Source organism: Aedes albopictus, chromosome 1 (assembly GCF_035046485.1).
Source record: "Aedes albopictus strain Foshan chromosome 1, AalbF5, whole genome shotgun sequence".
NCBI lineage: Eukaryota > Metazoa > Arthropoda > Insecta > Diptera > Culicidae > Aedes > Aedes albopictus.
Window position 1 is genome coordinate 81,591,058 of NC_085136.1, and position 18,383 is coordinate 81,609,440.

General features: G+C 39.5%; 1 protein-coding gene across 1 annotated transcript in view; it reads right to left on the minus strand.

Annotated features, from left to right (window-relative positions):
* The window catches only part of LOC109407380 (uncharacterized), a 136,361-nt gene that overhangs the window by 22,521 nt on the left and 95,457 nt on the right, over window positions 1-18,383 (minus strand). Inside the window, exons 12-15 of the mRNA XM_062844906.1 lie at window positions 17,098-17,884; window positions 16,806-17,039; window positions 6,090-6,205; window positions 5,797-6,024 (exon numbers count right to left, since the gene is read on the minus strand). Of these exons, the coding sequence (XP_062700890.1) occupies window positions 5,797-6,024; window positions 6,090-6,205; window positions 16,806-17,039; window positions 17,098-17,884 (1,365 nt within the window). The remainder of the gene's footprint in view (window positions 1-5,796; window positions 6,025-6,089; window positions 6,206-16,805; window positions 17,040-17,097; window positions 17,885-18,383) is intronic.

The following is an 18,383-nucleotide window of genomic DNA, read 5'->3' on the forward strand; positions in this document are numbered from 1 at the left end:
GGAGATTTGACCGCAGATGCCTTCATTGCGGCCCTACACCGTTTCGTCTCCCGAAGAGGTAAATGCGCTAAATTGTTTTCCGATAATGGCCTTAATTTCGTCGGTAGCAAGAACAAGCTGAGGGAAATGTACGACATGCTCCAGTCAACCAAGCTGGACGACTTTTGTGCCAAATCAGCAATCGAATGGCACCTGATCCCACCATCCGCCCCACATTTTGGAGGTTTGTGGGAGGCCGGCGTACGCTCTGCCAAATACCACTTGAAGCGCATCACTGGAACCGCCAACATGAACTTCGAGGAATACACCACCGTCCTCGCCCGCATAGAAGCCCTGCTGAATTCGCGGCCAATAACCGCACTATCTGAAGATCCCAGTGACATCAGCCCGCTAGCTCCTGGCCACTTCCTGGTGGGTCGTCCGTTGACCGACATTGCTGAACCCAACCTAACGGACCGCAAAGAGACTACGCTTTCCCGATGGCAACGACAGTCCCAAATGGTACAACATTTCTGGGCTTGATGGTCGAATGATTACATTACGACACTGCAGAACCGCAACAAATGGCACAAACCGTTCCCTGTGAAGCTTGGACAGTTGGTGATCATCCGAGAAGAAAACCAGCCACCGATGAACTGGAAACTGGGGAGGATCGAACAAGTGTTCCCTGGACTGGACGGACTGGTACGAGTGGCCGATGTACGATCTGGCGGCAAACTTGTCCGAAGGCCTATTGCGAAGCTGTGCCTACTGCCGGTGGACGACAACGTAGTGCAGCCTGACGACGACCTCCACGAAGACGAGAACGACAGCGAATAATGAGATTGAAAATTTCTAATTTCATTGGGGGCAGCATGTTGAGTGTAATAATTGTACAACTCAAATACATATCTAGTTAGGTAGAAATAGTGTTTTGTAGAGTCTCTCAATTTGTGCAATAGTTGTCCTTGTCTCTCCATGTATCTATGTATTGTATCAAATTACCGATATCACCCGAACCCGAAGACGATTAGGGCTAGCTAGGCGACAACCATTAAATAAACAGCTAATTGGTTTTTGACCACCGCACGATACGGTCGTTTTATTAAGTCCGTGTCTTTTTATACAGTGCCGTCCGAGTGTCCCGTTTTCCGTGGCCACAGTCCTCGTCGCGTGTGCAGCTATTTCGAAGAGTGAACATATACATTGAAGCGGCTCAAAGAGCATTATGCTCGGTAAAATCGACCCTTATAGATAATCGTATATTTTGTGGTAACATATATTCCTGTCATTTTTGTTATATAGGTATTCATAACTAAGATTCTGTTAGGAGTATATTTTTTTACGTAGGTAATAAAAATCGATTCTACATCTCTATGATCGGTAGTGTAGCATGTCCCTGTTCAAAAAAGTGAATTAGGTTTATGTTACACATGTTTTCTATCATACGGCAGAAAACCAAAATTCGACTTATTATAAACATACGAAACATACTATGTTTTGTCTAAACATGATTGAAAACAAGTCTTAAACAAGAAACTGCAAATGTTACTCTAATATGATATATAGAACATACTGAGCATGTATGGTAACAAACAAAGTGTACTTAAATAGAACATACCCAACATAATCGAAAACAACATGCAAGGTTTGTTTGAGAATACAAAATATATTCTTTAATCACGGTGTGTTGTGTAGAACAACTTTATAATAAAAAAATAAGTAAGTCTGAAATTTTGCCCAGTGATACTTTGGGCCATTCCCTTTAATTTGCTGGGTCGGTTGAAAACATCTATCGGGGGGTCTAGAACAAAAATTTTTTTTTAAGGTTTTTCATGCAAAAACAGTTAAAAGCGCATATTGTAAATTATTGCATCTCCTACAAATATTCACAACTTTTTTGTCTTTGAGGATAGAACCATAACATTTTCAGGCGTTTCGAAGTAGTATGCGTAGATGACTGTGTGAAAATTTCATTAAAATATGTTGAATGGTTTTCAAATAATAGCAAAACTATCAAACGCATTCTAAAACACTAAGCTTAGTAGCAAAAGTCCAACAAAATATAATAATAAATGAAACATTTTTAATTCTAAGAACCTTGAGTCATTATGATGGCGGTATGTACTGTGAAAACTTGTTTTTCAAATAATGAACAATTCCATAGTCAAATACATGAAAGGAAAACACACACATTGCCATTATGTAGCTTTTGACTAAAGTATTAATTATTTATCTCATGAACGCGGTTTTGCGTATACATGTTTATTTTTTCCATTTTTTTAAATGATTAAGGTCTTAACTAAGTATCAGATTGCAAGCGAAAGGCTTTAGGAGAGCGTGGCGCAATAATTTGGATTACAAAAAAAAACTGTTTGTATTTTTTTTTCGAAAGAAATAGATTTATGTTGAAAATATTCTACTAGTCAACGACGCCCTAACAATGATCACTCTTCCTCATGCTTGAAGGAAACCACAGAAAATATTTTTGAGACATCATATGCAAATCGATAAGATTATTTAAACCATTGTTATCAAATTGTTTTACCTTGGCTTTATGCTGAACAGCCTAATTTTCATGCCTAATTTAGAAACATTTTCAATAAGTACTCCGTTCTTTTAACTCTTCTTTCAGAACTTATTATCAGTTATTTGTTAATAAACGGTTGCATAAGTAATAAGCATCATATTGCTATTAAATTTAAAGACAAACCTAAGTTTAGGTCCAACAGCTATGTCAAATAGCGTGGAATAATCCGGAAACTATGTTTAGTACCGTAAAGTTGCCCTTGATCGATTATTGCCCAACTGAATTCTGTTTTGATTTCAGTTCTCGTTATTGTGTCCTGTCTTGGTTTAATGTGGACTCATACCCACAACTTCAATGTTATTATGAGGTCTTTAACAGAGTTAACTTGTTTTTATTCATTGACTAAGGTGAAATACTATTTAATTTTGAGCTTGTAAACATTAATTCCTAAATAATTTAGTTTCTATACTTTTTCTTCGAAACAGAGACGTTTCCCAATCCTCGAGTGCTTTTCTTGGCTTACCAAATAACATTCAAATATTTTCTTTAGGGAAGGCCGACATGCTCAGCAATCATGATAATTGTGTTTATTATAGGATCCGTAATAGAGGCATACTACTTGTACTTGTGAACATGTATAGGGGAGACTGAGGAGACTTGATCCCTGGGGAGACTTGTTCCCCCCGTATTTGCTCGGAATCAAAAACATTTTTCTTCTAGCATATTTTTTCCAAAACTATTCCTGGACAAACGACTATGTTTTGGCTACAAGTGATTTCGATTGTACATTGCATTATTTTTTAACGGCTGATGGTTTGTTTTCAGTTCTTCAGAAATCTTTTGGGCGATTCCGAAAAATCTCAATAACTTTGTGAAAATTAAACCAAATCGTATCAAAATTTCACAGCACATAGTTAAAATAGAATACTTTCAAATTTATTTATTCAAATAAGGCTGTTGTTAACATATTTTAATTAATTCAGCTTAGTATACACAACAGTGACAAGGGGAGACTTGATCCCTCGAGGATTACACACACATTATTCATGTGAAAAATAAAATTCTATTCGGAAGCCTCTATTTACTTGAAATTCTAGTCTATTCAACGATAAAATGTGTCAGATAATTATAACTTTAGTACAAACTAAGAAAAGGGGGATCAAGTCTCCCCATTTTGAAAATACGGCATATCCTTAAAAATTCAAGGAAATCTTACAATTTCAAACACTCCAAATTCATCGAAAATACAAGAAAACTCGAAAAGAAAATGAATAGGAAGACTCTGGAATTATTTTCCCTTTAAATAAACCATGTGCTCAAAGGGGGATCAAGTGTCACCCATTTTTGAAAAATACATCATAAGACATGCCTCCATAAAAACACAGTTTTGAAAACTTTAACAATAATTTAAAGGCCTTCTGTTGTGTATTAACTTGCAATAGATGTTTACCTGCCATTTTGTACGGAAATCGGATCTAGTTTTGGGGTTTTTTTTTATGTTTCAGGTAAATTAAGAAAAAGGGATCAAGTCTCCCCAGTCTCCCCTACGCAAAACCTCGTTCTTGAAATAAATAATTAATACTTTAGTAAAAAGCTACATAATGACAGTGTGAGTGTGTATTTTCCTTTCATGTATTTGACTATGTATCTGTTCATCATTTGAAAAACAAGTTTTCACAGTACTTCCATCATAATGACTCAAGGTGTTTAGAATAAAATATGTTTCATGTATTATTGTATAAAAAAATATAGATATTTTGTTGATCGTTTGCTACTAAGCTTAGTATTTTAGAATGCGTTTGATAGTTTTGCTATTACTTAAAAACCATTCAACATATTTCAATGAAATTTTCACACAGTCATCTACGCATACTACTTCGAAACGCCTGAAAATTGTATGGTTCTATCTTCAAAGACAAAAAAGTTGTGACTATTTGTAGGAGATGCAATAATTTACAATATGCGCTTTAACAGTTTTTGCATGAAAAACCTTCAAAAAAATTTTTTGTTCTAGACCCCCCGATAGATGTTTTCAACCGACCCAGCAAATTGAAGGGAATGGCCCAAAGTATCACTGGGCAAAATTTCAGACTTACTTATTTTTTTGTTTTAAAGTTGCTCTATAAACACACCGTGTTAATAAGACTTCTAGAAGATCACTGTGCATAAGTTTTAGGTATCATGAAAACGACATATCCATGACATAATATGTTTCGAGAAACTTCATAACAACTGCTGGAGGACAAAGTAAATATTTTGTTATTTCGGATTACTTGGGATGTTACAAGAATGCCGGACAACAACCCTGCAAAGCTGGTGTTTGCTACTGGCGTGGAGCGCAGAGAGCACGATGGGCGGACCAGGTGGAGCGTTATCTAACGAGCCGATGTTGGAGAGCTGCAGCTGCAAATCGAGTATTATGGCGGCAAATTGTTGATTCAGTGTTAGGTATCATGAATTTGATGTTGAACTTAATAAATGAAAATGAATCTCAGGATCCGAAGCAAATATAGACGTATCGTCTTCGGGGGAGTTTTCAGAAGGTCAAGATCAATCTAGTAGTGTATTCAAGTAAAACTTCAAACTTCTGTATTTCAAGATTTAGAGCAGAGTGTAACTGTTTTTGGAAACATTACCTTCTTAGAAAGCTGTGGATGATATTTTGTTCTTCTCACGTATTCTACAATTACAAATAGATGGGGAAATGTGTCTGCTTCCGATAGAGATGGTGGATTTCTCACAGTATTATCGTACTAGTATAGAGCTGCAACTATACCATGTTCAGTGGTTCATTTTCATTGTTCATTAAATACCAATACGCATTGGGTTGATGATCTACAGATTGTAAGATCCACTAACCCTTGCGTAGTTATAACTACGTAGTTATATACAGATGGAGTTGAACCGCTACAAAGGTTATCAGATTTTCAATTCAAGCTCTGTATATAAATGATTGCTTCGGTAAGCTACGTTCTGTTCAAAAAACCCGTCGATGTTTTTCTCTTGGTTCCACATAAATAAGTATAACGCACAAATAAAACACAATCTCTTCAAGAGTCCATCTGCCGAAGATAACGTAACGAAATTTACTGCAAAGCCAAGAAAACGTCAAAAACTCGAAACGGAGCGTCCGCAGAACGAATCAAACCCAAAAAAATGGTTCAATCATACTTCGAATAGTACACGGCCAAAAAATTCGATTACTGAGAGAGACGAATGGTAGGTATAGAAGGAAACTTCAACACAAAGCAAAAGCACAAACAAAATCGGCAACGCGGTCTACTTACATTGGCCAGGTCTTCGGACCCGCTGCTCATCTCGGCCGAAACCTTGCTGAGCAGCCGGGCAAAGGTGACCTTCTTCTCCAGCTTGGGGTCGGATATCTGGCGGACCATGGAGGACACCGAAAGTGAGTGCTCGGAGAAGGTCGTTTCTTTGAGGTCCGATTCCGACTCGGCGTGGTGCACCTTGAGGCGGTTTTCGGACAGCTGGATCAGTTCGCCCAGGCTGACTTGCTGCGGTTGGTGGGAGGGGGTCGTTAGAAGGGGCTTATTCGAGTTGAGTGATCTAGGGGCATTACCTTGGTGGCTGCGTTGGGTGCTGGCGATACCAGCTGCTGCAGTATCTGCTTCTTCTCGTTGACGTTCTTCTTGGTGGGCGTGGAGTTGTTTCGCTTCTTGCGGGGTGATGGCGTTCCTGAAAGTGGATCGTTTATTTGAGGATCGTTCCTTAACTCGTGTAACTGAATTTCGAAAAGGGTATGGGAACTAAATACTGAACTTATAAAGGCTCGTTGAAACTTTTAGAGAAGCTCACTAAAGCATGCCACTAGATGAAAGGTTTGGCAGTTGAACTACTGGATAGAACTAAGACATCGAAATATGCTTTCTAAGAGCTAATAGATGAGAGTGGCAGGTGTTTCGTCTTGCAGAAAATTCTACGACCTTTTTAGGTCAAGCTAAATCATATTTAAAATAAACCAATTGTGATTTATCGTTCAAACAAAAAAAAAACAATCAAAAACAACTATTGCTCGCTAAACGGCAAGTGGTGTCGTGTTTTGTTCAACGTGAAAACTGAGTGTGGGAGTTGATGTGAACGAACACGGAACTCAAATCAACGAACGAAAATGGTGAGACACATGTGCATTGTAATTGCCTACCAGCAGCCACGTTGGAATTTTGTAATTGTACAGACAAATTGTTTCGTTTTAGTTACTTAGTTGTCTCCTAAGCTCATGATGGGGTTAATACTGTTTCATTTATGTTATATTAAGGTGAGGAATGTTGCATGGCTGTATCACACTACTGCTGCAGGTGGGTTGGTTAAAGGTGAGATTCTGGACGGGGGAGGTGTATCTACCAGTTTGACAATAACGGCGGGATTATACACGAGGGATTGGTTTGAGACAGTTAATCGATTCTGGCTTAAATTTTGTAAAATGTGAAAATAAGTACTCTTGTACATTCAGAGTTTGGTAATGTTGTATCTTTCCTTAAAATCGCCCTTTTACGGAACGTAATAATTCGATTCGGATTAATACTCCCGAGAATTATTTTCAGAGGAGTTCCCTAAGAAAATTCAATATAAATCCCCGAGGAATTCCCAGAGGAATTTCCAGAGGAATTTCCAGAGGAATTTACAAAGAAATTTTCACAGGAATTTTCAGAGGAACTTCTAGAGAAATTCTCAGAGCAATTTCCAAAGCAATTCCTAGAGGGATTTCCAGAGAAACTCCTGAGTAATTTCCATGGGATTTCCCAGCAAAACTCCCAGGAAAATCTCCGAGAAATTACCAGATGAATTTTCAAAAAAAAAAAAAAATCCAGAGAAATTCCCAGAAGATTTTCCAGAGGAATTCTATTAGAAATTACTAAAGGAGTTCAAAAAAAAAAAAAATCCCAGGAGAATTCCAAACGTAATTCCCAGGAGAATTCCCAATAGAATTCCCAGAGAAGTTCAAAGAGAAAAATTAACAGAGAAATTTTCGAAGGAATTTGAAGAGGAACTTTCAACGGAATTACCAAAGCAATTTTCAGAGAAATTTCCGGACGGATTTGTCAGAGGAATTTCCAGAGTAATTACACAGCGTAACAAAAAATAACTTCTGGTCTGTCTCAAGAGCAAACTTATGTGTCTCTGGCAGGTTTTGGGCCGCTGAATCCGAATCCGGGCTCAGATTTGCTCCAACACGTCACAATGTTGAGCTATACCTCAATTTATAGGGCAAAATATGCGATTTTGGGCTTTTTTGACTGCATTGATGGCTTGCATGGAAATATTTATTTTAAGCAATCAAAAGGTTAATTATATATTACGATTGTTGATTATTGTCGGTGAAAACACACACTAAAACTCGATATCGAGTTTTAGTGTGTGTTTTCACCGAAAATAATCAACAATCGTAATATATAACATTCGACGGTGACATAAACTCCACATAATAAACAACAGGTTAATTGCTCAACTAACATCTAAATTAACGACTCATGCAAAATATTTCGTTTTACCAAATCGAATTTGATAGTTTTAAGCGATTAATGTTAGGTACGATATTTCCCATACAAGACACCCTCCAAAAGTTGCATGCAAGTTTTCATACTAACATAAATTGCATAAATCTTTCAAATTTTATTAGGTAAAACGAAATATTTTGCATAAGTCGTTAATGTAGATGGTAATTGACCAATTAACCTTTTGAATGCTTAAAAAAATATTTCCATGCTTAATGGCTTGCAGTCAAAAAAACCCAAAATCGCATATTTTGCCCTCTAAATTGAGGTACAGCTCAAAATTGTGACGTGTTAGAGCAAATCTGAGCCCGGACTCGGAATCAGCGGCCCAAAATCCTTCGGAGACACATAAGTTGGCTATTGAGATAAAAAAAATGTTGCGCTGTGTTATCAGAGGAAATCTCACAAGAATTTCCAGAGGAATTTCAAGGGAATTCTAAAGAGAAATTCACAGAGGTATTCCCAGAGGAATTTTCAGAGGAGTTTTCAGATAAATTTTTCACAAGCATTTTCACTGGAAATTCCAGAGGAATTTCAAGAAGAATTCCCAACGGAAATCCCAAAGAAATTATCAGATCGTCAGAGGAAATTCCTACAGGAATTTCCAGAGGAATTTTCACAGGAATTTATACAGGAATTTCTAGAGGAATTTCCAGCTGAAATTATAGAGGAATTTCTAGATAAATTCTCAAAGAAATTCTCAATGGAATTTAAAAAGAAATTCCCAACGAAATTCGCTGCAGAATCTCCAAAGGAATTTCCAGAGGGATTTTCCAGGGGAAATTACAGAGTGATTTTCACAGGAATTTCCTGAGGTTTTCCCAAAGTAATTCTAAGATAAATTCCCAGATTAATTTCCAGAGGCATTCCCAGAGATTTCCAGTGGAACACCAAAAGCAATTTCCAACTGAATTCCTAGAAGAATTAACAGAGTAATTTCCAGAGGAATTTCCGGAGGAATTTCCAGAGGAATTTCCACAGGAATTTCCAGAGGCATTTTCAGAGGATTTTTTAGAGGATTTTGAAGAGGAATTTCCAGAGGAATTTCCTGAGGAATTCTCAGAGGAATTCCCAAAGTTATTATTAGAGGAATTACCAGAGGACTTCCCAGGGGAATTCCTAGAGGAATTCCCAGAGGAAATGGCAGAGGAATTCCCAGAGGAATTCCAAGAGAAATTCCTAGAGGAATTCCCAGAGGAACTTCCAGAGGAATTCCAAGAGGAGTTTTCTGAGGAATTTCCGGAGGAATTTCAAGAGGAATTTTTACAGGATTTTCTAGAGGATTTTCCACAGGAATTCTCGGGAAATCCTGGGAGGAGTTCACAGAAAAATGTCCAGAGGAATTCCCAGTGGTATGTCCAGAGGAATTCCCAGAGAAATTTCTAAAAGAATTCCCAAAGGATTTCCCAGAGACATTCCCAGAGGAATTTCCTGAAAAATTCCCAAGAGAATTCCCAGAGATTCCCGGAGAAATTCCTAGAGGAATATATATAGGAATTTCCGGGGGAATTTCCAGCGGAATTTTTGACATATTTTTTCAGAAATTTCCAGAAGAATTTCCAGATGAATTTCCTGAGGAATTCCCAAAGTAATTCCCGGAGAAAAATCTAGACAAATTACAGGAGGAATTTTCAGAGCAATTATTAGAGGTAATTCTAGAGAAATTTTCAGCGGAATTCTTGGAATTCTTAGAAGAATTCCCAGATGGATTCCCAGAGTCATTCCCAGAGGAATTTCCAGGGGAATTCCCAAACGAATTCTCAGAGAAATTCTAAGGAGATTTCCCAAAGGAATTCCCAGAGGAGTTTCCAGAGGAATTCCCAGAAAAATTCCAAAAAGAATTTTCAGAGAAATTTCCTGAAGAATGCCCAGAGAAATTCTCATATGAATTTCCAAAGGAATTCCCAGAGATTCCCGAAGAAATTCCCAGAAGTATTTCCAGAAGAAATCCCACAGAAATTCCAAACGGAATTCTTAGCGGAATTATAATAGGAATTTCCAGAGGAATTTTCATAGGAATCCCCAGAGTAATACCTAGAGGTATTTCCAGATGAATTCCCACAATTTCCAGCGGAGCCCAGAAACATTTCCAGAGGAATTCCCAGGGGAATTCTCAGAGGCATTTGCAAAGAAAATTCCTAGAAAAATGCCTAGAGGAATTCACAGAGAAATTGTTAGAAGTATTCCTTAAGGAATTCCCAGATGAAATCCCAGATAAATTCCCAGAATAATTCCCAGAGTAAATCCCAAAGATATTTTGAGAGGATATTCCAAAGGAATTTCCAAAGGAATTCCAAGAGGAATTCCCAGAGGAATTCCCAGAGAAATTCCAAAAGAAATTCCCAGAGAAATTCCCAGAGGAATTCTCACAGGAATTCCCAGAGAAATCCCCAGAGTAATTCCCAGAGGAATTCCCAAAGGCATTTCCAGAGAAATTCTCAGATAAATTCCCAGAGAAATTCCCAGAGAAATTTCCAGAGAAATTCCAAGAGTAATTTCCAGAGGAATTCCCGAAGGAATTCCCAGAGGAATTTCCAAGGGAATTCCCAGAGAAATTCTCAGAGAAATTCCCAGAAAAATTCCTGGAGGAATTCCCAGAGAAATTCCCAGAAAAAGAAATTCCCAGAGAAATTCTCAGAAAAAGAAATTCCCAGAGGAATTCTCAGAGGAATTTCCAGGAATGCCCAGATGAAATTCCCCAGCAATTCCCAGAGGAATTCCCCCAGGAATTCCCAGATGAATTCCCAGAGAAATTTTTAGAGAAATTCCCAGAGTTATTCCCAGAGGAACTCTCAGAGGAATTCCCAGAGTTATTCGCAGAGAAATTCCCAGAGTAATTTCCACAGTAATTTCCAGATGAATTCTCTGAGTTATTCCCTGAGTAATTCTCAGAGAAATTTCCAGAGGAATTCTCAGAGGAATTTCCAGAATAAGTCCCAGAGGAATTCCCTGAGAAATTCCCCCAGGAATTCGCAGAAGAATTTCTCCAGGAATTTCCAGAGGAATTACCCCAGGAATTCCTAGAGGAATTTCCAAAGGAATTCCCAGAGATTCCCGGAGATTCCCAAAGAAATTCCCAGAGGTATTTCCAGAAGAAATCCCACATAAATTCCCAACGGAATTCTTAGCGGAATTATAATAGGAATTTACAGAGGAATTTTCACAGGAATCTCCAGAGTAATTCCTAGAGATATTTCCAGATGAATTCCCACAATTTCCAGTGGAGCCCAGAGAAATTTCCAGAGGAATTTCCAGGGGAATTCTCAGAAGCATTTCCAAAGAAAATTCCCAGAAAAATGCCTATAGGAATTCACAGAGAAATTGTTAGAGGTATTCCTAGAGGAATTCCCAGATGAATTCCCAGATAAATTCCCAGATAAATTGCCAGAAAAATCCCCGGAGGAATTCCCAGAAAATTCCCAGAATAATTCCCAGAGGAAATCCCAAAGGAAATTTCAGAGGAATTTCCAAAGGAATTCCCAAAGAAATTTCCAAAGGAATTCCCAAAGGAATTTCCAAAGGAATTCCCAGAGGAATTCTCAGAGAAATTCCCAGAGAAATCCCCAGGGAAATTCCAAAAGAAATTCCCAGAGAAAATCCCAGAGGAATTCTCACAGGAATTCCCAGAGTAGTTTCCAGAGGAATTCCAAGAGTAATTTTCAGAGGAATTTCTGGAGGAATTTCAAGAGGAATTTTTACATTGTTTTCTAGAGGATTTTTCACAGGAATTCCCGGGGAAATCCTGGGAGGAGTTCACAAAAAATGTCCAGAGGAATTCCCAGTGGTATTTCCGGAGGAATTCCCAGAGAAATTTCTAAAAGAATTCCCAAAGGAATTCCCAAAGGATTTCCCAGAGAAAATCCCAGAAATTCCTGAGAAATTTCCAAAAGAATTTCTAGAGATTCCCGGAGAAATTCCTAGAGGAAATTATAGATGAATTTCCGGAGGACTTTCCAGAGGAATTTTTGACATATTTTTTTTTCAGAAATTTTCAGAAGAATTTCCTGAGGGATTCCCAAAGAAATTCACTTAGATTCCCGGAGAAATTCCCAGAGAAAATTCTAGAGAAATTACAGGAGGAATTTCCAGAGCAATTATTACAGGTAATTCTAGAGAAATTCTCAGCGGAACTCTTGGATTAATTCTGGGAGAAATTCACAGAGGAATTCCCAGAGGAATTCCCAGAGGAATTTCCAGAGGAATTCCCAAAGGAATTCTCATAGGAATTCTAAGGAGATTTTCCAAAGAAATTCTTATAGGAATTTCCAAAGGAATTCCCAGAGCTTCCCGGAGATTCCCGGAGAAATTCCTAAAGGTATTTCCAGAAGAAATTCCACAGAAATTCCCAACGGAGTTCTTAGCGGAATTCTAATAGGAATTTCCAGAGGGATTTTCATAGGAATTCCCAGAGTAATTCCTAGAGATATTCCCAGATGAATTATCAGAATTTCCAGCGGATTCCAGAGAAATTCTCAGAGGGATTTCCAAAGAAAATTCCCAGAAAAATGCCTAGAGGAATTCTCAAAAGAATTCCCGGAGGAAATCACAGTGAAATTGTTGGAGCTATTCCTAGAGGAATTCCCAGATGAATTCCCAGAGAAATTGCCAGAGAAATCCCCAGAGGACTTCTCAGAAAATTCCCAGAGGAAATCCCCAGAGTGTTTCCCAGAGAAATTCCCTAAGGAATTTCCAGAGGAATTCTCAGATAAGTGCCCAGAGAAATTCCCAGAGGATTTCTCAGAGGAATTCCCAGAGGAAATCCCCAGAGTATTTCCCAGAGGAATTCCCTAAGGAATTTCCAGAGGAATTCACAGAGAAATTCCCAAAGGAAATCCCAGAAGAACTCCCAGAAGGATTATCAGAGGAATTACCAGAGGAACTCTCAGATGAATTCCAAGAGGAATTGCCAGAGGAATTCCCAGAGGAATTCCCGGAGGAATTCCTAGAGGAATTTCAGAGGAATTTCCGGAGGAATTTCAAGAGTAATTTTTACAGTATTTTCTAGAGGATTTCCCATAGGAGTACCCGGGGAAATCCTGGGAGGAATTCACAGAAGAATGTCTAGAGGAATTCCCAGTGGTATTTTCAGAGGAATTCCCAGAGAAATTTCTAAAAGAATAACCAAAGCAATTTCTACAGGAATTCTACAGGGAGGAATTCACAGAAGAATGTCTAGAGGAATTCCCAGTGGTATTTTCAGAGGAATTCCCGGAGAAATTTCTAAAAGAATTACCAAAGCAATTTCTACAGGATTTCCCAGAGAAAATCCCAGAAATTTCGCAGAAATTCCTGAGAAATTTCCAAAAGAATTTCCAGAGATTCCCGGAGAAATTTCTAGAGGAATTAATAGATGAATTTCCGGAGGAATTTCCAGAGGAATTTTCGACATATTTTTTTTCAAAAATTTCCCGAAGAATTTCCCGACGAATTCCCAAAGAAATTCCCATAGATTCCCGGAGAAATTCCCAGAGAAAATTCTAGAGAAATTACAGGAGGAATTTCCAGAGCAATTATTAGAGGTTATTCTAGAGAAATTCTCCGCGGAGCTCTTGGATTAGCTCTGGGAAAAATTCACAGAGGAATTCCCAGAGAAATTCCCAGAGGAATTCTCAGAGGAATTCTAAGGAGATTTTCCAAAGAAATTCTTATAGGAATTTCCAAAGGAATTCCCAGAGCTTCCCGGAGATTCCCGGAGAAATTCCTAGAGGTATTTCCAGAAGAAACCCCACAGAAATTCCCAACGGAGTTCTTAGCGGAATTCTAATAGGAATTTCCAGAGGGATTTTCATAGGAATTCCCAGAGTAATTCCTAGAGATATTCCCAGAGGAATTCCCAGAGAAATTCCAAAAGAAATTCCCAGAGTATTTCTCAGAGTAATTCCCAGAGTAATTCTCAGAGAAATTCCCAGTGGATTTTCAGATTAATTCCCAGAGAAATTTTCAGAGACATTCCCAGAGTAATTCCCAGAGGAATGACCATTGGAATTTTCAGAGGAATTCCCAGGAAAATTCCCAGACAAATTCCCAAAGGAATTCCCGGAGAAATTCCCAGAGGAATTCCCCGAGGAATTCTCAGAGGAATTCCCAGAGGAAATCCCCAGAGTATTTCCCAGAGGAATTCCCTAAGGAATTTCCAGAGGAATTCTCAGATAAATTCCCAGAAAAATTCCCAGAGAAATTCCCAGATGAATTCCCATAGAAATTTCCAGAGAAATTCCCAGAGGAATTCCCAGAGTAATTTCCAGAATAATTCCCAGAGTAATTTCCAGAGGAATTCCCACAGGAATTCTCAGAGAAATTCCCAGAAAAATTCCTAGAGGAATTCCCAAAGAAATTCCCAGAAAAAGAAATTCCCTGTGGAATTCTCAGAGGAATTTCCAGAATAATTCCCAGAGGAATTCTCAGAGTAATTCCCACAGTTATTTCCAAATAAATTCCCTGAGTAATTCCCAGAGTATTTCCCAGAATAATTCCCAGAGTAATTCTCAGAGAAATTCCCAGTGGATTTTTTAGATTAATTCCCAGAGAAATTTTCAGAGACATTCCCAGAGTAATTCCCAGAGGAATGACCATTGGAATTTTCAGAGGAATTCCCAGGAAAATTCCCAGACAAATTCCCAAAGGAATTTCCGGAGTAATTCCCAGAGGAATTCCCCGAGGAATTCTCAGAGGAATTCCCAGAGGAAATCCCCAGAGTATTTCCCAGAGGAATTCCCTAAGGAATTTCCAGAGGAATTCTCAGATAAATTCCCAGAAAAATTCCCAGAGAAATTCCCAGAGAAATTCCCAGAGAAATTCCCAGAGAAATTCCCAGAGTAATTTCCAGAATAATTCCCAGAGTAATTTCCAACGGAATTCCCACAGGAATTCTCAGAGAAATTCCCAGAAAAATTCCTAGAGGAATTCCCAAAGAAATTCCCAGAAAAAGAAATTCCCAAAGAAATTCCCAGATAAAGAAATTCCCTGTGGAATTCTCAGAGGAATTTCCAGAATAATTCCCAGAGGAATTCTCAGAGGAATTCCCCCAGGAATTTCCTGAGGAATTTCCCCAGGAATTCCCAGAGAATTTTTAAGAAAAATTCCCAGAGTAATTCCCAGAGGAGTTCTCAGAGGAATTCCCAGAGCTATTTCCAGAGCTATTCCCAGAGAAATTCCCAGAGTAATTCTCAGAGAAATTCCCAGTGGATTTTTCAGATTAATTCCCAGAGAAATTTTCAGAGACATTCCCAGAATAATTCCCAGAGGAATGACTATTGGAATTTTCAGAGGAATTCCCAGGAAAATTCCCAGACAAATTCCCAAAGGAATGCCCGGAGTAATTCCCAGAGGAATTCCCAGAGGAATTCTCAGAGGAATTCCCTGAGGAATTCCAAGAGGATTTTTTAAAGGAACTTTTACATGAATTTCTTAAGGAATTCCCAGAGAAATTCTCAGAGGAAATCCCAAAGCAGTTCCCAGAGGAAGTCCCAGAGGTGTTACCGAAGGATTTCCCACAAGAATGCCCAGAGGGATTCGCAGCGGAATTCCCATATGAATTTCCAACGGAATTCTCAGTGGAATTTCCCGAGGAATTCTCAGAGGAATTCCCAGAGAAATTCCCAGAGAAATTCCCAGAGAAATTCCCAAAGAAATGCCTGGAGGAATTCCCAGAGGCATTCCTGGAGAAACTCTTAGAGGAATTTACAGAGAATTTTCAAAGAAATTTCCAAAGAAATTTTCAAAAGAATTCCCAAAGGAGTTCTCGAAGGAATTTCCAAAGAAATTCCCAGAGAATGTTTCAAAAGAATTTCCAGGGGGATTTGAAGACGAATTCCAGAGAAACTCTCAGAGGAATAAAGAAAAGAGTTTCCGGAGGAATTTACAGTGGAATTTCCAGAGGAGTTGCCAAAGCAATTCCCAGAAGAATGCCCAGAGGAATTCACAGAGGAATTCCCAGAAAAATTCCAAGAGGAATATCTTAAGGATTTTCCGAAGGATCTTATTAGCTATCTTATTGGTATTTGAGTAGTCTCCAGACTAAGTACGACGTAGTATTAGGGATGTTAAGGGCATCAACGGTGCTAGAACTGGGCTTCGTCGATAGTGGTAGGAGTACGAGAACTTATTGCAGAGAAAACAGTAGTGTCATCAATCTATGGTCATAAGGTGCTTTGAAACTTCTACAATGGCTGTTTACAACATTTGCTTTTCTATTCTGGTGCCGGTGAAACATTTGGATAGGACATTCATATGGAACAAACAGCACACTGGTGTTGCTTCTCTCAGCGTTGTTGTGTCGGGAGAGGTTTAAGCCACATCTAAAACACACACTTAATACAGGATAGGTGGAATGCTTCGACGGAAGCAGGAAGAAATTCGGAAGCCAATATCCAGTAGTCGGATCACAACACTTTGTGCAGATATTCAATCGTTCTTCAGGTGGATAGGGTAGATATGAAGGAAGATTACTATCAACTACAAGTACGTGTTCAAAAGGGAAGAATGAAGGTTATCAGCGGAGAAATGGTAGATACAGCGCACTGAAGGATAGGAATGAAATGCGTTGAAAGCTGCAAAGACTTCAAGAAAAATGTTGTAGTTTTTGGCAGTCGTTTCAGATTTCAGTAAAACCAATTCAGAGGAGTGGGAAGAGGAAGGACTAGTAGAGATAGAGTAATACTGGTTAATGCTTGAGAGACTTGAGAGGTTAGTTTGAGGTTAAGTTGAACTGATTGCATGTCGAATCGGTTTTTGGTTTGATTTGCTTAGAAAGGTAAGATTAATCATATGTTTGTCTGTCTTACGTCGAGGAGGGGGCCGTAATAGATCATCTAATGAAAATGTTCTAGCGGTTGCCCCTCCAACTTGCTGAGGGCTGCTGAGGCTCAATATGGATGGTTTTCTAATACCCAAACGTCCGAAGATGGTCCGATGCGTCGCAGGGGTGGTGGCCGTTGACGATGGGACCGTTCCGACGGCCGTTGCCTGGAGCTGCTCCCGAAGGGCCGTATTCAGGTGATGTGGCGGGAAGTTCGTGGCTGTGGAATGAAGACGGATCATTAGTATTTCTAATAAACGCTTCAAATTGAATCCTACGTCTGTTTCGATGCGCCTCATCGGCCAGAAGCTTCTCGATCTTCTCCGGGAAGTGTCGCTTGGCGCACCAGACCAGTCCAATGACGGCCAGCACCACAAATACCGTGATCAGACCCAGCCAGAACGGTTCCTGTAGCATCCGTTCTGACAGCGGCTTGTACGGGATATGCATCATTCGTTTCTCGCAGCGGGGTCCTTCCCACCAGGCGTGACACCGGCAGAAGTACCCCCCGTTCTTCGGGTGACACTCGCCTCGGCCCTCGCAAGGGTTATCTTCGCAAGGTTTCGGCTTTTCATCGCACCGTTTGCCCATATAGCCGGGCTGGCAGTGGCACTTGAAGCTGGATTGTGTCAATTCGCATTTGCCGAAGTAGCACGGCTCTAGTTCGCACATCGTCAGCCCGCAGAAGCGACCCGTGAAGTGACCACGGCACTGGCAAACGCCACGATCGTCCTTCTGCATGAAGCATTTGCCACCGGATTGGCACGGGTTTGGCTTACAGCTTTCGACCCACTCGTCCTCGTTGGTGATCAGTTTCATCTTGTAGCCGATGTCGTTCTGAAGCCGGATGGTGGCGTTGAGCCGAATGCCCATACCCTGGACGTTCCGCTGACGGATGTGCAGGGTGTTCAGGTAGGACGTGATGTAGATCGGAGCCGGTTTGGCCAGGTTGTTCTCGATGAGTTTGTACTCGGCCGAATAGGCCTTGGAGGCGGATGCGTTCGGATGATTGAGTTCACACAGGTGCCACAGCGTTCCATTCTTGTCTGCGTAGTTGTCGAAGATCTGCAATAAACAAGAGACAATGAGAATTTAGATTGGATTTGGATTTGGATTGGATTTGGATTGGATTTGGATTGGATTTGGATTGGATTTGGATTGGATTTGGATTGGATTTGGATTGGATTTGGATTGGATTTGGGTTGGATTTGGATTGGATTTGGATTGGATTTGGATTGGATTTGGATTGGATTTGGATTGGATTTGGATTGGATTTGGATTGGATTTGGATTGGATTTGGATTGGATTTGGATTGGATTTGGATTGGATTTGGATTGGATTTGGATTGGATTTGGATTGGATTTGGATTGGATTTGGATTGGATTGGATTTGGATTGGATTTGGGTTGGATTTGGGTATGGATTTGGATTGGGATTGGATTGGATTTGGATTGGATATGGATTGGATTTGGATTGGATTTGGATTGGATTGGATTTGGATTGGATTTGGGTTGGATTTGGGTTTGGATTCTGATTGGGATTGGATTGGATTTGGATTGGATATG